Source organism: Mastomys coucha, unplaced genomic scaffold (assembly GCF_008632895.1).
Source record: "Mastomys coucha isolate ucsf_1 unplaced genomic scaffold, UCSF_Mcou_1 pScaffold21, whole genome shotgun sequence".
Lineage (NCBI taxonomy): Eukaryota > Metazoa > Chordata > Mammalia > Rodentia > Muridae > Mastomys > Mastomys coucha.
In genome coordinates this window covers 115,475,762-115,496,826 of record NW_022196904.1, presented here as the reverse complement: position 1 = coordinate 115,496,826, position 21,065 = coordinate 115,475,762, and the positions used below count along the sequence as shown (strand labels likewise).

The 21,065-nt window shown below is 50.2% G+C and overlaps 2 protein-coding genes across 10 annotated transcripts in view; both read left to right on the top strand.

Moving 5' to 3' along the window:
- The first annotated feature begins 7,884 nt into the window (after positions 1-7,884).
- Sh2b1 (SH2B adaptor protein 1) lies at positions 7,885-16,201 on the top strand. Of its 9 annotated transcripts, none has more exons than XM_031388269.1 (10): positions 8,189-8,324; positions 10,229-11,250; positions 11,521-11,622; positions 11,832-11,923; positions 12,029-12,204; positions 13,872-14,075; positions 14,220-14,431; positions 14,563-14,731; positions 15,148-15,247; positions 15,424-16,201. In XM_031388269.1, exons 2-10 carry the CDS (start codon positions 10,312-10,314, stop codon positions 15,440-15,442), a joined length of 2,013 nt encoding a protein of 670 aa, XP_031244129.1. In that variant the 5' UTR covers positions 8,189-8,324; positions 10,229-10,311; the 3' UTR covers positions 15,443-16,201. The 9 variants fall into 9 exon arrangements, with proteins under 9 accessions (XP_031244124.1, XP_031244129.1, XP_031244131.1 ...); XM_031388271.1 differs by having other exon boundaries at positions 8,189-8,703; XM_031388268.1 differs by having other exon boundaries at positions 8,189-8,703; positions 14,563-14,784.
- Positions 16,202-19,879: 3,678 nt separating this feature from the next.
- Atp2a1 (ATPase sarcoplasmic/endoplasmic reticulum Ca2+ transporting 1) overlaps positions 19,880-21,065 on the top strand; it is an 18,550-nt gene continuing 17,364 nt past the window's right edge. The window contains exons 1-3 of the mRNA XM_031388245.1: positions 19,880-20,199; positions 20,503-20,520; positions 20,854-20,936. Coding sequence (XP_031244105.1) covers positions 20,082-20,199; positions 20,503-20,520; positions 20,854-20,936 — 219 coding nt within the window. The 5' untranslated portion in view covers positions 19,880-20,081. The remainder of the gene's footprint in view (positions 20,200-20,502; positions 20,521-20,853; positions 20,937-21,065) is intronic.

Sequence of the window (21,065 nt, the reverse complement as noted above, 5' to 3'; positions counted from 1 at the left end):
CCAAAAACACAGAGCTGCTTGTATCTGGTGTCTGTGGACGCGCCGCTGCGAGCCAAACCTATCACTGTGGAAGGGTATTCTCAGTGTTTTGTAAACATCTCCTTTACCTTCTTACTGATTTAATAAAGAACTGGAAAGTCTAAAGCAAAGCAGGAGTGTATAGGCGAGAATTCCGGGCAGAGTTAGGAATTCTGGGAAAGAATCTGAGGGGAGGGGGAGCTAGAGAGATGGCTCAGAGGTTAAGAGCACTGCCTTCTTCTTCTGAAGGTCCTGAGTTCAAATCCCAGCAACCACATGGTGGCTCACAACCATCTGTAATGGGATCTGATTCCCTATTCTGGAGTGTCTGGAGACAGCTACAGTGTACTTACATATAATAAATAAATTAATTAAAAAAAAAAGAATCTGAGGTGGGAGACTTGCTAATTAATCAGTTTCATTACCTGGATGTGGAGGAAACAGCAGGTACTGGTATTGAGGAGAGGTAACGAGCCACGTGGCAGAACATAGATTAGTATAAACAGGTTAATTTAAGATATATGATCTAGTTGGGAACAAGCTAGTTAAAGCCAAGCTTTTATAATTAATAAATGGTCTCTGTGTCATTACTTGGGTGGCTGGCAGTCAGAGACAGTCGGTGATAATTGGTGCTTCGAAGATGGAGCTAGAAATCAGAGCTTAGAGCCCGAGAAAAGTCCTGGATGGAAGGCTGGGAACAAGTATTTCCTGGAGCCAGATGCAACTGGCTTCCCAGAGACAGTCTCTGAAGCAGGTGCACGGTAGAGGTGGGAAACCCAGAAAGGCCGCGTGCTGAGGGTGGCTCCCCTAAAGCCTCCTGCTGAGCAGCAAAGCCGGCTGCCTGGTAGGGAACAGGGCACTTCCCAGGCGCGGAGGAACGGACTGAACCAAGGTCCAGCTAGAATAACTTCCCAGAGACCGCAGCCCAATTCAGGTCTGCCGCATCCTGGTGCAGCTGCTGGCTCCATCTACCTGGAGCGGGGCGGGTGCCCTTAGGAAAAGCCTGCAGCCAAGAAGCGTAGTAAGTTGAAGAGGCTTGGTCTGGGCAGGCACTAGGCAACCAGTAGGGTAACCCGCTAGACCGAGCCGAGGGGCGGAGCCAGCAGCCGGTGCCAAGTTCTCCCCGAGCTGCAGAAGGAGCATCAGAGACAGCCAGCAGGAATCCAGGCCCAGACTAAAAGGCTGAAGTCCCAAACTTCTGAAAGGGTAATAAATTAAATTTGAAAACAGTAAAAGGGAAATTAAACGTAGACTGTCATAGAAAGAAATACTGAGTTTGAATATTAAAAAGTAAAATCTCCGAAGAGAGAGAACGAGATAATAAAGTCTCCAAAGGAAGGAGGAAGAGAAATAAATAAAAATGTTCTGCAAATGTGCATAGTCTCCAAAGAAAGGAGAGCAAAGGGGATATAAATAAATAGTTTGTAAATGTGCATAAAAGCTAAAGTCTCCGAAGGATGGAGAGAGTTAGTGATTAAGAAGAAAATATTTTCTGTTTAAAATGGAGGTCACACTAAGCATTTGGATCCCATATAATTTTGTTTCGATCATCAGCATAGAAATAATTACATTGTCAGTAATGTTTGCAATTTTATATATCCTCTTTAACAAAGATCAGAATAAAACAGACCTAGATAAAGAGAGGAGTGAAAAATTGAATGCTAGATTAGAGTTGATAGAACAGAGAGATTGGATGATCCTTTGAACAAACAAAACAACAAAAAAACTTCAGAGGACTCCAATCTGAACTCTATACCACCACCTTGTGACAAGGAAGCAGAATAGCTGCCCATAGAAATGCTAGATAAGAAGCGTATGCCGAGTTAAGAATACAGGTTATAAATAAATAAATAAATAAAAGAATACAGGTTATATTTGATAATGCTACCTTAGAGAAATATCACTAGATTATATGTTTCATTTTGTAGAGTTTGGAAAATTAAAGTATGTATATGTGTTAATACATCATACAGGATTAATCCTGTTCACGATTTCATGGGGCTTCCACCTTAAGTCAGAAAGGATGATTCTGAAATTACACAGTTATTAGAGATGATAGCTACCTTGGAGATACATTTGCAGACTGAATCTGATGGTGCTCCCACAGATGTACGTATCCAATAGAATACAACACAATTTTTTAGGCATCATGACATAAAACATATTTCAGCTATGAACTTTAAAGGAAATGCTCATTAGACAGAAAGGGGATGTGGGATCTCCTAGAGACAGATTAAACAATGCTTTACTGACTTTAAATTTTTAGAAATATCAAGGAGACAGGTAGCACAGCTGCTGAAAAACACTGGATTTTAAAAAGGACTGATGATGAATTAAAATCAGCCTATATATATGATAACCTCAGACTGGAAGGTAGGAAATGTGTTGCATTTCAACAGAAAATGAAAAACTGTGAATTACTTCAAAACTAGTAAGGATTACATTTGATCAGGGGAGACTTCCTGAAAAGCTTAGCTGTAGACATGAAAGAAGAAACCAAGAAGAAGAAGAAAAAAAAAAAAAAACAGAAGAAAAGGACCAGACACCGACGATGACAAGACAAGTAGCCCAGGTGATCCAGCCTCACAGGCTGCCGCAGAGCTGTTCCCTCAAAAATCTGCATCCAGAACAACTTCAAAATGTCTAACTATGCTGGTCCAGCCTCACAGACTGTTCCAGCCAGGACTTCAGTTAATCCCTGCGCTTTCCCATCACATAGAGACTGGTCAACAGATGATACAGTCAGCTTTCCTAGGATTTGGCCAATACCCAAATTTTCTTAGCCCCTCCCCCCAATAATGCTATTGCTTTCTGACAGGAGGAAGCAATCTTTAAGAGAACAATACCCTCATTCTTGAGACGGGATGGGTGGCTTTGGGTCATTGGATGGATGATGAATGTTTGTTGTCATTTAAGGTCACAAGTTATTACTGGTCATGGTCAGGAGGAAACAAACTAAAGGGAGTTAGATCCAGGGATCTCTTCTCTTTTTCTCTCCTCTACCCTTCTTTCTTTCCTATCTAGTGTTGGGGGAACATGAGAAGGGATGAAAAGAAAAAGGGGTGGTATAGGAATGATAGGATAAAAGGGTAGATTATTGATCTACTTTTAAATTAAAAATCAACTACTAGCCTCAGATATTCTACATTAGTATGGATTTTGTATTTTGAAGTGGAAACTTCTGGTTTCTTTGGAAAGTCAATTGTGTCAAATGATGTTTTTCTGGGGCAGACAGGTGAAAGGATGTTTCACTGAAGCAGACACAGGTGAAAGGACGTTTTGCTACAGCAGACACAAAAAAGGACTCGTGAAGTTTAGAAAGAATATAAATATGACTCCACAGACAGTGGGAGCTCAGGCATTGTTTCGCTTTGCTCCACCTCTCTAGTCTTCAGTGATGACACACGTGTGGTTGGGCTCCTATTAAACAGCCATGGGCCCACTTTTGCTCAAGTTGGCCCTTTCTATACTTCCAAGAAGAAATCCTAAGAAGCCTGGTTCATTCAGTTCTTGTGACTCAACTAAATTTGGTGGTGTAGCCCAGCATTACAGAGGCTAAAGGGGATTTCGAGTTTGAGAAGCCAGGATTATAGAATGAGACCTTGTCTCCAGAAGACAAAAGAAAAGTCATGGTCAGGGCAGTCTTCTTACAGTGGAAGAGGATGACGGTTTGAGCCCGAACTGTCTGTTCTTCACAGCCAAGTTTATCATAACATACACTCTGGCTGGGCCGTGGTGGCACACACCTTTCATCCCAGCACTTGGGAGGCAGAGGCGGGCAGATTTCTGAGTTCGAGGCCAGCCTAGTCTCCAGAGTGAGTTCCAGGACAGCCAGGGCTACACAGAGAAACCCTGTCTCAGAAAAAAAAAAAAATCCCAAAAACATATGTTCTGGATACCAAAGCTTATAGTCCCCCCTCCCCCACAGGGTTTCTCTGTGTAGCCCTGGCTGTCCTGGAATGCTGACCAGGCTGGCCTCGAACTTAGAAATCCACCTGCCTCTGCCTCCCAAGTGCTGGGATTAAAGGTGTGTGGCACCACTGCCCAGTTTTAAAGCTTTTATTTAAAATCTTTTTTTTTAAAGATTATTTATTTTATGTATATGAATATGAATATACACTCTAGCTATACAGATAGTTGTGAGTCTTCATCTGGTTGTTGGGAATTAACTTTTTAGGACCACTGCTCACTCCAGTCAATACCGCTCACTCTGGTCAGTCCTACTTGCTCAGGTCCAAAGATTTATTTATTATTATAAATAAGTACACTGTAGCTGTCTTCAGAAAAGGGTATCTGATCTCATTACAGATGGTTGTGAGCCACCATGTGGTTGCTGGGATTTGAACTCAGGACCTTCAGAAGAGCAGTCGGTGCTCTTACCTGCTGAGCCATCTCGCCAGCCCTAAAGATTTTATTTATGTATGAGTATATTGTCAATGTCTTCAGACATACCAGAAGAGGGCATCAGATCCTATCTTCTAGCATTACAGATGGTTGTGAGCCACCATGTGGTTGCTTGCAATTGAACTCAGGACCTCTGAAAGAGCAATCCGAGCTCTTAACCGCTGAGCCTTCTCTCTAGCCAAAGCTTATAGTTTCTGTTTCTGTTCCTGCTCTGAGGCTGACTTGCATTGGCTTCATCTATTTACATCTCTGGCCTCTGCACTTGGCTATATACACCCTCTGAGGAGTCCACCCTGGAGCTGTTAATGAGTCCACCCCACTGAAGGGCCCGGCATCTTTGTGTTACAGAGTTAACACTTACAAAACAGGACTTTTCCTCTCAAGCTCTTATTAGAATAAATGATAAGCCCACCTTCTCATCCCCTTACTGACATCTCCATATAACCTGTTGCCCAATGCTGCAGGGTCCTTTCCCAGAACCTTACTGTCTTCACTGCTAGGCGAACCATTCAGCACATGGTTCTCTCTCAACGACATGACCCCAAGAGCTCTCCTCTGGGCCTCATATATTCCTAGGACCTGTTAAGTTCATTCTGCAAGTCATTCTGAAGAGCTATTTGGTTTTTGTTTGTTTGTTTGTTTTTGTTTTTTCGAGACAGGGTTTCTCTGTGTAGCCCTGGCTGTCCTGGAACTCACTCTGTAGACCAGGCTGGCCTCGAACTCAGAAATCCACCTGCCTCTGCCTCCCAAGTGCTGGGATTAAAGGTGTGCACCACCACCGCCTGGCCTGATGAGTTATTTGAGTTGTTTTAATGTGTATGGGTTTAAACTCTATGTGTATTTGTGCAGCACATGCATGCCTGATGTCTGAGAAGGCCAGAAGAGTGTATTGGATGCTCTGGGACTGGAGTTACAAATGGTTGTGGGCAACAGTAGATGCTGGGAATCAAAACCAGGTCCTCTGGAAAGACACTGAGTGCTCTTTACCACTGAGCCATCTCTCCAACACCAAATTATTGAAACTTTTTTCTTGATTTTTTTTATTTTTTTATTTATTTATTTTTTTGTATTTTGGAGACAGGGTTTCTCTGTATAGTCCTGGCTGTCCTGGAACTCACTCTGTAGACCAGGCTGGCCTCGAACTCAGAAATCCACCTGGCTCTGCCTGCCTCTGCCTCCCAAGTGCTGGGATTAAAGGCGTGCACCACCATCGCCCGGCTTTTTGTTTGTTTTTAGAGATATAGTTTCTCTGTAGAGCTCTGGCTGTCCTGAAACTCACTTCGCAGATTACGTACACTGGATTCAAAATCAGAGAGCCTCTTGTTTCTGCCTCCTAAATACTGGGTTTGAAGGCATATGCAGCTACCACCCTGCTTAATTGTTGATGCTTTAAGCCTCCTTTAGAATGTGGACTGGGGGACAGGTATGGTGGCATGTGGCTTTAATCCCAGCACTCAGAAGGCAGAGGCTTTTGTGAGTTTGAGGCCAGCCTGATCTACTTGTGAGTTCTAGGGCAGCCTGAGCTACAATGAGATCCTGTCTCACTAAAAAATGTGGAATGGGCATGGGAAGAGTATCTCAGTGATGGGATACGTGTTTAGTGTATAGAGACCCCGGTTTCATCTTCAGCTCTGTAAAAAAAAAGTGTGTAGGTGTGTGTGTGTGTGTGTGTGTATGTGTGTGTGTGTGTGTGACTCACACTAGAAACTAATCCTTCAATGACTCAACAGATTTTTATTCATTCCATTTCATTTAGAATAAAGTCTAAAATCCTATCTTATGGTTTTACAATTCTTTTAGGTTAGGGTCTTACTATGTCGACCAGGCTGGCCTCAAACTCACAGAGCTCAAGCCTGGAGGTAGTGGCACACATCTTTAGTCTTAGGACTTGGAAGGCACAGGCAGAAGCTTTGAGTGCAAGGCCATTCTGGTTTACAGAGCACAAGTTCCAGGCCAATCAGGGCTACACAGAGAAATCCTGTCTCAAAACAAAACCATAAACAATGAGCAAACAAAAAACCCAACCAACCAACCAACAACAGAAAAACAACTAAACAAACAAACAAAAAACACCAGCACCCTCCCCCCAAAGCTCCTCAGAGTTCTGACTTTGCCTCTAAACTGCTGAGAATAAAGGTGTGTTTCCATCATGCCAGATTGGGATGCATTTGTTGTATATAGTATTGGGTTCACAAGAGCATTTTGTTTGTTTGTTTTTTCATTTTGTTTGTTTGTTTGTTTGTTTTTTTGAGACAGGGTTTCTCTGAGTAGCCCTGGCTGTCCTGGAACTCACTCTGTAGACCAGGCTGGCCTCGAACTCAGAAGTCCACCTGCCTCTGCCTCCCAGTGCTGGGAATAAAGCCATTGGTCATCACTGCCTGGCTTAAACTTTTAATAATATTTTACCTTATGTGTGTGTTTTACCTGCCTGCCTGCCTGTATGTGTCCCTGTTGAGGTCAGAAGAAGGCATCAGATCCCTTGGAACTGGAGTTACTATGTGGTTGCTGGGAATTGAACCTGCTCCTCTGCTCCTCTGCAAGAGCTGCCAGTGCTCCTAATCACTTAGCTCTCTTCACAGCCAAGTAGCTTAAATTTTATTACCATTTTGTATTATGTGTATATGACTGGGGGGTGGGTCACAAGTGTGTGTGCCATGTTCGAAGTCAGAAGACAACTTTCCAACATCCTTTCTCTTTCCAGTGGGTTCTGGGGAGGGAATTCTGGTCATCAGGCTTGCACAGCAAACACAAGCACTTTTACTGAGGAGGCATCTCACTAGCTTAGTTCTGGAAATTTTATTGAGAAGTTTCAGAAAGAGGGATACTCCTTACACCGAATTGCTGAACTATTAGGACTTAAATTTGCATCTATGGAAAACCATCTTGCCACACCAAGAGACCAGAGGCCCTCTGTGAGTGAAGGCAATGAAGGCAACCACAGAGTAGAGTACAATCACAGGTGAGGAGCTACGAGACAGGCGGTATCTTTCAGCCCCTGTCAACGATCCCGATCTACTCTGGCCTTTTCAATTACTTATGCCGTAGTGATGCTGGATCAATGCGATCCTGGGTTGCTAGAGGATATGTGTGTGCAAGGTCTCAATAGCACTTTGTACCTTATGTTCTTCATCCCTCTAATTTGCCCCGAAGCCTCTCTTGAACTCCAAGCTGTATCTCCACGTACCTCCTGATGTCCCTCAAGCATGTCCAAAACTGACCTCACTATAGCTGCCCCAACTTTAGTTCCCGTCTAAGGTGGAGACCTCCTGGACCACCTTGTCCCTTTCCTCTGAAAAACCAAGGTCGTAAGTTCAGGCTCTGCCCGCTCACTCGGCCTCCCAAGGTCACCGCTACATCGCTCGCCAGCTCCCTGGGGGCGGTGTCCGTGTACCCCTCAACGCAGGGCCAGGCGCTCTAGGCTGCAGCCAGCTCTTCAAAGAGCTTTATCATCTCGCTGATTTCTCTTAGTGGGTGGCTACTCTCTCCGCTCAAGTCGCTTCTCTATGGTTAACTTCTCGCCTTTGTCTCAAATTTGCTTCGGATGACGCTTGGCTAGGACCCAACGCCTTCCCACAGATGCCTCAGTGGTTCCTTTTAGGTACAACTGCAGAAGCCACAGGAGCTCGGTGAGACCCGTGTGGCGTAGCTCCTGAAAGCGCGGCGCTGAAAACGATGGCGGAAGTGAGTACGAAGGTGCCCTCCTTCTTACTGCTCTTCTCTATGGTCGCTTCCTTCCGCGTCGGGGGGTGGTGGTGGGGGAACCCGTCCCAGCGCCTGCGCAGAAGCGCGTGTTGTGAGCTCGTCGCGGAGGCGGGGGGCACAGGGAGCGGGAGCTGCGGCCGTTGCCGCCGCCGCCGCTGCCGCCGCCGTCGCCGGAGCTAAGCGCGGGGACCGAGATGCAGGTGGGACCGGAACCGGAACCCCCCTCTTCAAGTGCCTCTTTCCTCCCCGGACCCGACCCTGTCGTCTGAGAAGCTTGGGCGGGGGTGGGCGTGGGGGCTCGGGGTTGGAGGGGTGCTTGGCTCCCGAGAGGGCAGCAGATAGAGTTAATCCCTCGGAGGCTCCGGCCCAGGGCCATGTGGAGGGTGTCCAACGATTAGGATCGGGTCCGAGTGATTGACCACGGGGCCCGGAGGGTCTGAACCTGCAGCGCAGCCAGCACCCTCCACCACCCGCCCTTCTGGAATGTCAGAACTAAGCCAAGAGGCAGGTGCACCGGAAAATTGTGACTGAGCCTTCTTGGCAGAAGAGAAACTGAGTCACCAGTCCAGGAACCGCAGGGTCAGCGGGCCTGAAGGGGGCTGGGTCGGCCAGTAGTGCTGAGGGCTGGGTGGGCCTGTGTGAGCTGAGGTAGCCTCTGGCTGGGGACTGTCTCTGCTGTGCCTGCACCTCTTGGCCCGGTTCCCCTGTGCTCTGTGACTCCCGCATCTCCTGGCTGCTTCTCCGTGGTTTGGAGCTGTCCCTGTGGTCGGGGCCATCGGAGTATGTAGGGCTTAGGCCAAGGAGGGAGGGGAGGGGTCTCTGACTTGTAGCCTGGTTGTAGGTTTGGTGAAGAGGCCGACATCACTGATGATAGTTTGGGTAGACTTTCCTGAACCTTCCAGAGGTATCTCCTTTCAGTATATCATAGGGCAGGACCACTCACCAAAGAGCCACTGGTTGTAAATTACATTCTGAGCTCTGTCACTTTCTAGCTGTGATTTAAGAGTTGGGGTACCCTCAGAAGCTCTTCATTTCTCGAGAACAAATGGGACCCATCATACTGTCCTCCCCCATAAAAATAGTGAGGGTGGCAGTGATGTCCTGTGTGCTTACTGTGTCAAGCACAGACATGTTGCTTGTCATTTCATTTCTCCTGACAACTGTAGCTAGTAGAGGTTATTAACTGTGTTTCATGCATACAAAAGCTGGGTTCACACAGCTAACAGGTGGCCTAGGCAGGGGCTTCAGTCCAAGTCTCATAGGTACACTCCCCAGGGAGAGAAAATTTTGAGCCCCAGCTCCTTGTGATGTCTTACTTATGTGGCTAGTAAAGACTTGTCTTGGCCCAACACACCATCTCTTTTTCTCTAGCGCTGCTATCAGTCGGCCCTAGACTATAGGGGGCAATCCAGAGATTGGCCTTCAGCCAACCCAAGCCTCCACACAGGGCTTAAGTGCTGGGTTGTAGGATCAGCTTCGAAGACAGCTGATCCTCCAATCCATCTTCCACTCATTGGACCTGTGATGCAAGGTCTCTAAACATTGTAATCCGTGCACCCTTTGGTCCCCTGAGAACAGAGCGGTAGGAGCCGTGGTTGAGGCTGGTTCAGCATGTCCCTGGAGACTAGAACTATGCAGTGGGAAGTGCAGTAAACTCTGAGTTCTGGAACTTGTTTGAATCTCCATTTCCTCATCTGTAAGAGGTTATTAAGTTGTCTAAGGAAAGGTAAAATGACCTTGTGGAACCCTCTGGAATGGCATACTTAAAGTATGTGGTAGTTAGGAACGGCCTTGTCTTAGAGAAGGGACGGCGACGGTCTTAAGAGTCCTCTGTGGTGTAAGATGCTTCAAGGCCCTTTCCTGGATCCCACAACAGAGAGAGTGGTGGCAAAGGCAGCAGGAAAGATACAGCAGGATTGGACTTAGCATCCCTCATCCCTGGGGTGTATGAGGGTTATTATTGATCTTGAAAAGGGCAAAACAGTTTAGTTCTCTTCCCTTGTTGCCCTCTGAGGAGCCTGGAGGGGAGTCCCTGGCATGACTGGGACATAAATTCAATCTCACTTCTGCAGTAACTCAGTGTATATGCCTCTTCTTTCTACAGCTGTTGCTGCTCATCTCGAGTCTTCTGGCTGCTTCCCTGTTTGCTCCCCTCAGGCTCCCCCTTTCCTCCTCCTGGGGCCCATCATGAATGGTGCCCCTTCCCCGGAGGATGGGGTCTTCCCTTCTCCGCCAGCGCTGCCACCAGCCCCTCCCCCAAGTTGGCAAGAGTTCTGTGAGTCCCATGCGAGGGCTGCTGCCCTGGATCTTGCCCGCCGTTTTCGCCTCTACCTGGCCTCCCACCCACAATATGCAGAGCCAGGAGCAGAGGCTGCCTTTTCTGGCCGTTTTGCTGAGCTCTTCCTGCAGCACTTTGAAGCCGAGGTGGCTCGGGCCTCGGGCTCACTCTCCCCACCTGTCTTAGCTCCATTGAGCCCTGGTGTGGAAATCCCACCACCACACGACCTGTCCCTTGAGAGCTGCAGGGTGGGTGGGCCACTGGCAGTGTTGGGCCCTTCTCGATCTTCTGAGGACCTGGCTGGCCCCCTTCCTTCCTCAGTCTCTTCCTCTACAACATCCTCAAAGCCGAAGCTCAAGAAACGCTTCTCCCTCCGTTCAGTGGGTCGTTCAGTCAGAGGTTCTGTTCGAGGCATCCTGCAGTGGCGGGGGACCGTTGACTCTTCCTCCCAAGCTGGGCCTCTAGAGACCACATCAGGCCCTCCAGTTCTAGGTGGAAACAGCAACTCCAACTCCTCTGGTGGTGCTGGGACAGTTGGCAGGGCATTGGCTAATGATGGCACATCCCCTGGAGAGAGATGGACTCATCGCTTTGAGAGGTTGAGGCTCAGTCGTGGAGGGGGTACCTTGAAAGACGGAGCAGGAATGATACAGAGAGAAGAGCTGCTGAGCTTCATGGGGGCTGAAGAGGCTGCCCCTGACCCAGCAGGAGTGGGTCGTGGAGGAGGGGCAGCTGGGCTGACCTCAGGAGGAGGAGGGCAGCCTCAGTGGCAGAAGTGTCGCTTACTGCTCCGGAGTGAAGGAGAAGGAGGAGGAGGAAGTCGGTTGGAATTCTTTGTACCACCCAAGGTGAGCCCACCCGAAGGCAGGTAGCTGAAAGTGACAGTGGCTGGAGAGGTGGCTCAGCTCTGCAGATAGCTGTGGGGTTACTAACTCATGTCTACAGTGTTGCTGTCCTGGGTTCAGTGCTAACTGTGTGCTGTCAGTTGCCATGGGGGGATCTGAGACCAAGGAACTTACTTTTTCACCTTACCTAGGAAGGAAAGGAGGTTGAATGGAGGGAGGTACAGTTAGCTTTGACACACCAAAAGACCCATTCTTCTTTCCCTTTCCCCCTAGGCATCCCGGCCCCGTCTCAGCATTCCCTGTTCTACTATTACTGACGTCCGCACAGCCACAGCCCTAGAGATGCCTGACAGGGAGAACACGTTTGTGGTTAAGGTAGGAGCCCCAAGCTTTGTCCCCAGAGAGTCTCTGTGCCTGAGAAAATTGACAGATTAGGCAAGTGTCTTCAGCAGCAGGATGAATATATGTCAGGAGAAGCTTTGAGTCTTCCTGGGCTGTGCTTCCTTTTTTTCCTCAGGGTTGGATGTGGCCTGTAGGCCTCCTACCTCCTGCCCTTGCTAAAGCTCCACCTCTTGGCCCTATAGGTAGAAGGCCCTTCAGAGTACATCCTGGAGACGACTGATGCACTTCATGTGAAGGCCTGGGTGTCTGACATCCAAGAGTGCCTAAGCCCAGGGTAAGAAGCCTGCCTCTGTTTCTGAGGGATCTGGACATGGGTAGGGGACAACTTGTGTCTCTCTCCTGATGACTTTCCCCAGCACCATTTTCCCTGTCTTTGTAGACCCTGTCCTGCTGTCAGCCCCCGTCCCATGACCCTTCCCCTGGCCCCTGGGACCTCCTTCCTCACAAAGGATAACACAGACAGCCTGGAGTTGCCCTGCCTGAATCATTCAGAGAGCCTGCCTAGCCAGGATCTGCTTCTGGGACCCAGCGAGAGCAATGACCGCCTGTCGCAGGGTAAGGTAGAGCCCGTGTGAGCTGCTGGGCCAGCCCCCACTCCCTAGCTGCTCTACCTGTGACTTGCTGATTGCTTGTATTTTGTCTCTGAACATACCACGTACTCTGAAGTCACAGTCTGCCATTTAAAATCATTACTATCACCACCCTGCATGGCCCTATGAAAGTTCTCTCCAGCCTTTCACATTTAGCTCTGTTACTTTTTTCACAAGCCGCCTTCCAGTAGGCCACCACTCTGTCTAGAAGTAATGGTTTTCTTGAGTAAGCGTCCAGAATACTTTGTGGACTTCTTTGTTTCAGTCTTGTCATGCATCTCAGCATATGTCAGTGGCCTTTGCAGCATCACTTTCATCCTGATCAAACACTCACACATGCAGAAAGATGTCTGTCTGGTCCAGCTCACCTTATAGACTGCTTCTACTCTACCCTTTTCTCCTGACCCTTGGCTCTTGAGTTTCAGCTTCATAGTGCCTGACACAAGGGCTGCATTCAGTCAACAAAAAAGTTATTACAGGCTGGGATTGTTAGAGCTAGCATAGGCCTAATATCAGATTACAAGTAACCAAGACCACAGGGAGGAAATGGATTTCCTGAGTTTGCCGACAAAGATGAGCTGTGCTAATCTAGCTTCTGACATGGCTGTTTTCTGAACAGTATGGTGATGTGTCTGCTGGCCTAGGCCTGAAGTTTGACAAATGCTCAGTCAGGCCCTAGTATATCACTGGCTGCATGCTAGGCTCTGGGGTGGATGGGGAACTCAAGTATTTCAAGTGGGGTCCTTGGTCTCCATGGGTTCACTCTAACTGAATTGGTAAGGCATTATTCCTAATAAAAAGCAGGTCCCTAAAGTGGGGGGTCTGCTTAGTGCCTTCTGAGTACTCATTTCTAGCAGGGAACATCTTGGGAACTCAGGAGGAGGAGGACAAGGGAGATGGGAGATGGAACTGACAGAATGTTGTACTGAGGTGAGAGATCAGAGTAGCTTCAAGGGCCAGGAACCTTGTTGAGAGCTGACATAGAAGCAAGCACAGGGCCCTGGCTGAGAGCTGACGTAGGAGTGAGCACCAGGATGCTTGGAAAGTGAGCTGGAGTGAGTAAAGGGAAGGACTCAGGTAAAAGTCACATGGATCTGGCCTAAAGGGAACGGCTTGGTTTTTCCTTTTGCCACTGATGATTGAACACAAGGCATTGCTCCAGCTAGGCAAGCACAAGATCACAATCACTAGAACATTTCCCCAACTCTTCTGCAAGCCTGCAGCCTCAGTCTTCAGAGGCCCTCGGTACAGGGATGTACCTCCTGACAAGAATTTTTGGTGTGCTTTAAGTTGGTAGTTCTAGTCTAAATGAAACGGGGCTTCTTTCTAATGTGGACATTTTTCAGGGCTTCTATCCCTCACCCCACCAACCATTGCAATAATCTTTCAGCTGTTGATTCAGAAAAGACATAGGCACATTTGGATTCTAGGATGTCCTCGAAATAACCATGGTCCCTCAGCAGTACAAGCAGTGTAAGTCAGAACCATCCTGAAAATCCATCAGGGTCACTCCTCCAGTGGCTCGGGGGCTGGGCACGCAAGTGGACAGCCAATGGGGAGATGGCAGGAGCCCAGGCCTGCAGGAATAGAACCTGTATCATTCTCAAGTTTGCCCTCTCTGTTCTCTTTCAGGAGCTTATGGAGGCCTCTCCGACCGGCCGTCTGCATCCTTCTCCCCTAGTTCTGCCTCCATCGCTGCCTCCCATTTTGATTCAATGGAACTGCTTCCTCCAGAATTGCCCCCTCGGATTCCCATTGAGGAGGGGCCTCCAGCAGGGACAGTTCATCCCCTCTCTACTCCCTACCCTCCCCTGGATACTCCAGAAGCAGCCACAGGTATTGGGTGTATGTGTATTTGTCTCCTGTATTGGAGCTGGAGGGATCAAACTGGGGAAGAGCCAGTGACCTGGTGTCTGAAGGGGAAATTGGGCTAGGGAGAAACCTCTGACACCTGCTTTTCCCTCTCTCTCCTTCCTGAAGGGTCATTCCTGTTCCAAGGGGAGTCAGAGGGGGGTGAGGGGGATCAGCCCCTCTCAGGCTATCCTTGGTTCCATGGCATGCTCTCTCGACTCAAAGCTGCCCAGTTAGTGTTAGAAGGAGGCACTGGCTCCCATGGTGTCTTCTTGGTACGGCAGAGTGAGACAAGACGTGGTGAATATGTCCTCACTTTCAACTTCCAGGGCAAGGCAAAGGTGAGTGGTCCTGAAGGAGAGGTCTATTTGGCAATGCTTGGTTGGAGCTGGGAATACCATTGTGTAGGGGAGGAGGGATTTATAACTGACAGGGACCTTAACTCCCACCTCACTTGTCATCCCGCCCTCAGCACCTGCGTTTGTCACTAAATGAGGAGGGTCAGTGCCGGGTCCAACATCTGTGGTTCCAGTCCATTTTCGATATGCTTGAGCACTTCCGGGTGCACCCCATCCCTCTGGAGTCTGGAGGCTCCAGTGATGTTGTCCTTGTCAGCTATGTGCCCTCCCAGCGGCAGCAGGGTGAGCAGAGCAGGTCTGCAGGGGAGGAGGTGCCCGTGCACCCAAGAAGTGAGGTGTGTGTGCCAGGAAGACGGGGTGGGGGGTTGGAGGAAAGGCCCTGTTAGTGGGGAGCAGGGCAGTTAAGGTGCCTGGGCAGGAACCTAGAAGGGAAGCAGAAGGCTGACAGGATGCAGGCAGAGGCTCCTCTTGGGGCAGGGGCAGTGGAGAGCTGGGTGCTGCATTCCCATTCCATCAGACCCTCCGCTCCATCATTGTCTGTCTCCTGGACCCATCCTCCCTGGCCTTGTCTTTGGCCTTTTGGGGGATTCATGGTCTGATCCCCTCCTTCCTCCCTTGATGTCTGATGTCCCTGTCTGATCTCTCACTTTCCCCCACCCCACCATCCCATCTATCCCCACGTTGCCCCCCTCCCCCAGGCCGGGAGCAGGCTGGGAGCCATGCAGGGGTGTGCGAGGGCGACCGATGCTACCCCGATGCCTCCTCCACCCTCCTGCCCTTCGGAGCGAGTGACTGTGTGTAAGTGTGGTCCTTTCACCACCGCCCATGATTCATCTTCCATGGAGGGGGGTTACTCAGGAGATGGGACATGGGGGAGATAGCACATGGCTCCTTGGGGAGGACAAGCAAAGGGGAGGTTGCCATAAGAACTCACTTTCTTCCACAATCACTATCTTCTTACCATTCCTATCCAGAACGGAGCACCTCCCGTGACCCAACCCAGCCCTCTGAACCCCCTCCATGGACAGATCCCCCACATCCTGGGGCAGAAGAGGCGTCGGGGGCGCCAGAAGTGGCGGCAGCCACAGCCGCAGCAGCCAAAGAGAGGCAAGAGAAAGAGAAAGCGGGCAGTAGAGGGGTCCAGGAAGAGCTGGTCCCCGTGGCTGAGCTGGTCCCCATGGTTGAATTGGAAGAGGCCATAGCACCAGACACTGAGGCTCAGGACGGTGCTGGCTCTAGTGGGGACTTGGAGGTGTCCCTAATGGTACAGCTCCAGCAGCTACCACTAGGGGGCAATGGAGAAGAAGGGGGTCACCCCCGAGCCATTAATAACCAGTACTCATTTGTGTGAGATACCTGCCCACCCTCCATTTTCCTGCTCCCAGCCTTAATTGTGAGACTGGGCTGGGTAGGAACACAGAGGAAAGTGGGAGTCCCCTCCCTACATGCTTCTTGACCCTTGTCAGCCAAGGGTGTGTATGTTGGTACAAGTAGAGGTTCAAGAGCCCTGTTAAGTCCCCAGTTACTACACTACAGGTGCCCTTGCCCCAGGCCAAGGACTTGGGCTCCATTACCTCCCTGAGGGGCTCTTGTGGTCAGCCCCATCCCTGGGGGCTGTTTCCCCACTAATAACCCCCAACCCAAGCAAGGGTGAGGGGGAAGGGCTGTCAGTTATATTAAGGTTGTTGTTGTTGTTTTAAACAAAATGGAAAAGCATAAATAAATAAAGGGTTTATCTCAGTTCCATCATGATGACTGTGGCTGGTGTTTGGAGTAGGACCTGGGACAGGTGGATAAAGCTGTCTCCTGAGCTCAGGCCAAAGAGCTGGCCTGGGCCCAGGCCTTTTCATCTTCTAGTCAAGGTCTTCAGAGCCACCTCTACGCTCCAGTCCCCTTGGTTTGCTGAGTGCTTCGATGTAGAGTTCAACAGTATTTTTTGTGGGTTCCAGCATGTTCTGTTTTCAGGGTGATGGTATCTTTTAAGACGGTGTCTTATGTAACCTAAATTTACGATCCTCCTGCTTCAGCTGTCTGTGTGCTGAAGGGATTACACTGCCACGCCTTGCCAGTTTGTTCTTTTATTGGGACAAGACAATGAAAGATGGGGTTTATGGTCACCAAGGGTCTTTGCTTCACTGAATTGTTTTGAGTGAAAATCTTACTCTAGGAATAAAGCGGGCAGGAGATGCTGAAGTCATGGAGTTGGGGAAGATTTACTGTAGCAATCCAGCCTACAGAGGGGCCCAAATTGATTCCTTTATCAGAGACAAGCTGGAGACTGGATGACAGTCCCGGGTGTATGTCCTGCTGCTGCCTCTCATTTGCTGTATGGACCTAAGGGCAAGGCAAGCAACTCTGGGCCTTGACATCCTCTGTGAAGTTTTACCTCAGTTGGTGCTGCTGACACAGTTTGACCTAAATGTTTCTGTCTTGACTTTCCCCTGAAAGTCACAAGTTCCAGTTGCCTGGGTCCCCCTTCCACACATTCCCCATCCCTATTACCTCGCTTCTCTGAGGTATGAGCTGTTGGTTGGCATGGAGTGAGTGACCTATCACTACCATCAGACTCCCATTTTTAAATACAGACCTTGTCCTGAACTCATATTTCTGCTCTGCATCTATGTTCTCCAACGGGGGTACCCTGGCTTTCCAGCTTAGAAGTGGGAGGTGTGTGAGGGAAACAGGATCTGAAGACTCCCACCTCCTGTGTTACCCCCTTCCACCTTCCAGTGTCACTCTCCTCCCCTGGGAAAATGGAACAGCCCATTTTCTGTCCCTCAGCTTCTGCCCCACCTCCAGGAGGCCCTACCCACGCTCATGACCTTGCTATTCTGGGCCTGTGTCAGTTCTGTGGGGAGATGGACAGGAGACAGCTGAGCTCACAGGCTACCTAGGATGGGGGTTGACTGGGGGAAGCCTGCTGGCTCTGATTTTACATTATCCTTGGGCCTCCCCAAATCTTGGCCTTGACTAGGGATTGAACTGGCCCTGTTGTGGAGGTTGGGTGGAAGGCTGCTGGAGACCTAGGTGCTGTGTTCTCCAAGTGGGATTGTTAGAGATAGCCAATGGCCAGTGAGGGCGGTAGCACCTCAGTGGGAAGGCCTGATCCTCTCCTAATCCCATGGCAACTAGTGTTCAGAAGCTCCCCTGCCCCCATGCCTTGCCATCCTGAGGTGGGCCGAAAGATACTCCTAGACTACCCTGTCCTGGCTAGATTTTCTAGGTGACAGTGAGACTCCCAGTAAGTCTTGTGGAACTCAGGAATGGGCCAGGCTGTGCTCTCACGCCTCTCACAGGCTGGCTTTCCCTCAGTCTCAGAACACAGGAGCAGGGACACCTTCAGTCTTGGTGCAGTGGGAAGGTCTGTGAAATTACCTCATCTGCCCTGTCCCACCACAGGTCAAAAGTGTCCTGCTGCTCTGGGCTGGTAGCTGCTCTCCAGCCTTCATTTATCTCTCTGGGAAGCTGGGAGAGGTAGAAACAAGAGTAACCTCAAAGAGCCTCTGGCAGGACTGTCCTGTAAAGCCTGCCTTCTTTCCTCACTCAACTGCTTTGAAGCTCTGTGTCCCTGCTCCCCCTCTCCATGTTTGGGCATTCCTGCTGCTGGAAGACTGTGCCCCTGTCACTCCTCCAGGTGCTGCTGGGAAGAAGCCAGCTAGGGCCCAAGCCACCATGGCTGCTGAGCCTGCCCCTGGCCCTAGATGGAGGGTCCTGGGCCAGGCAGAAATGCCTGTTTATGTGACCCCTAGATTCTCACTCATTGTCTAAGCCCTACCACCTCGGGTCACAGCAGGACTCTATCTCAAGGGAGGGGTTTGTGGGAACTGTGAAAAAAGGGTGGGAAGGAACACCTTGTCCTCACTTCACCCCTCCCCCAAGTCTGGGCAGAAGGCAGGATGGAGGCTCAGCCCTTCATTTCTATCTATCTGTGTTAGCCAGCCTTCACCCTAACAAGTGGGGCTTCTTTTTGTTCTGTGGCCTCTGCTGTTTTATCATGCCCTAGAGCCCTTGTGTGGGACCTGTGTTCCAGGGCTACAATATTGCTGGCCCTCACTGACCTTTCAATCTCTAGTCCCATGGGAACTGCCTCAGTTTCCTCCCTGCTTGCATCCTGGCCCATATACCCATCTGCTCCTCCAGCAGCTGCCTTGGTGGAAATCAAAAGATAGCCCAGTGGTGAAGCGGGTGGGGAAGGGTGGCTGGAGCAGCTGCTCTGTGGAGGAAGCTGACACCCAGGCCAGCCCTTCAGCAACAACTTGTGGCTTTGCACCCAGCCTCTGGGGCCCCGCCCACATGACTGCCACTGCCTGAACCCTGCTGTTTCTTTTCCCTCTTCTCTTCAGGCTTAGGAAGTATGTGCTGTCTGCTCCTAACTCTGTTCTGTCCTCTTTCCTTCATACCTCCCCCCACAACCCCAGAGCCTCTGCTTCATCCAGCTTCAGGGGTCCTGCCTTTGGTCACTGGCTTGGGGCACTCCTACCAGCCCTGATCCCCATTCCCTCTGTGGGCTGTTGCATTTGGGCTAGAGCTTCAGAGAACCCCACACTTCTAGGGGATCACCAGGAATCCCTGGGGTTGAAGGCCAGCGTAGGGTGAATAGATCTTTACTCCCCTGCTCCACCCTGAAACATTCATCCCTCCCCCTCTGCCATCAGCACATTCTGTAGCCTCTTGGGTTACCTGGCTGCTGGGGTGTCCCATTTTCTTTGGGGGGGGGATTCCCTGCCAGTTTCATGGGGGAGCTAAAGGCTGTGTTCCCAGAGGCTGAGCTAAAGCTGTAGTGGTGGGGGGAGTTTAGGAGAGACAGACAGTCCTGGCTTTGCTTACCAGGGCCTGGACACTAAATCCCTTGTTGATGGCTGCAGCAACCCCTCCCAAGGGTAAGGTTACCCTCTGTACTGTCCCCTTGACAATCCCCTTCCCTAGTTCCCTGTATCTCTCAAGAGCTACTTCCTCTGTCCCCCAAAGATGTTCTCCCCTCTCCTTTGATCCCCCAAAGGCTTGGAGTACCTCCTCTGTTAACCAAACACACTAGGCAAGGGGAGGAGACTGTGACAGTGGAAAGGGGTTCAGGGGGTCAAGGCAAGGCTAAGGAGTGATGAGGCCTAAGGGCCAAGGGGGCTTACAGAAAGATCTGCTCAGGGGTAAGCCTGGAACCGAGCATTTAGTAACTGGGGAAGTTGAGGCAACTGGGGGTGGGGGGGTCAGTAGCTGATAATAGAAAGTGACTTTGCTCCCCCTCCCCTCTGAGGCTGGGGCCACCTTTGCTGTCCGTTATGAGTGACACCTCAGGCTGCAGCCCTACTGTTCCTCTCTGTCAGCAGAAACCTCTCTCTCTCCTGACCCCTCCTGCTGGGGTCTCAGCCAGCCAATCCCTGACCTGGGGGAAGGGGGAGCCTGCCCCCCCCACTCCCTCATAAGGACCAGCTGGGGGCTGGGGGGGTGGCCGGCTGCACAAGTAGGACTGGGGTCAGAACTTCACGGAAAGGAGAAGAATCTGGGGGGGGGCAAGGAAGAAAAAGGAAGGAGCCCAGATCAACAGGCAGGTGGATACACTGAAGAAGTCCCCCCACAAGTGAGAGGCCCCTAAGAAGGAACACATCACCCCCCTGGCCCCCAAGAAGGGAGCACAATGGAGGCCGCACACTCCAAGTCCACAGAGGAATGCTTGTCCTATTTTGGGGTGAGCGAGACCACAGGCCTTACCCCAGACCAAGTTAAGCGGCATCTGGAAAAGTACGGCCCCAATGGTAAGTATCCCTCAGAGAAGAGGCTGGTATGGCTGCCCTCCTATTACTATCAGTGGGAGCTGCCTCTTCCAGGGTGTGTAAAGTGGAGCGGGACAGGAGTCTGTTTCTTGGAGGAGAAGGAAAATACTAAAGAAAAGTTTTAAAATCTAGAGTTTAGGGAGGCTTCAAAGGGTGACCTTGAAACTCATGGGGGCACCCTTCTGATATCCTGATTCTCTTATGTTAACCACAGAGTATGGGGTGTGGGGAGCATGAGGCTGGGTCCCCACTGAATTTGTTCTTTTCTTCTTTTTCCCTTGGTAGAGCTCCCTGCTGAGGAAGGTAAGTTCCCCTGGCCCTCCTATGTGCCTTGTTCCCGACTCCCTGCCTTCTTCTTACTGAGATCCATAGCCTTTACCCAAAAAGCAGAGACCCTTCCTCAAAGCTTAGTGTCCAGACTCCAGAGACTTTCCCTGAGTTCTCCCTCCCTGGAACAACTGTTGGCCACAAATTTGAAGAGCCCTTTTGGCTGTTTGAACTCTTTCTCTCCCACCAAGCTGGGCTGCCTATCACCCTAGAGGACCAGGGCACTCTGTACCCCAGCCCATCCAGAGCTACAGACACTCATCCTTTGGATCTTAACCGCTGGGACTCCTCTTCTTGCCTCTCCCGCAGGCAAGTCTCTGTGGGAGTTGGTGGTAGAGCAGTTCGAAGACCTGCTGGTGCGGATTCTTCTCCTGGCTGCCTGCATCTCCTTTGTAAGTGTTGTCTGAAGTATGATGTGGGGCTTGTGATCTGCCTGTGGCTCTTACCATCCTGGATGCCCTCATCCAAGCCCTAACCACTCTGTTTTCCATGCTGGAGTCGGGGGTGTGGGGGGAGGTTGG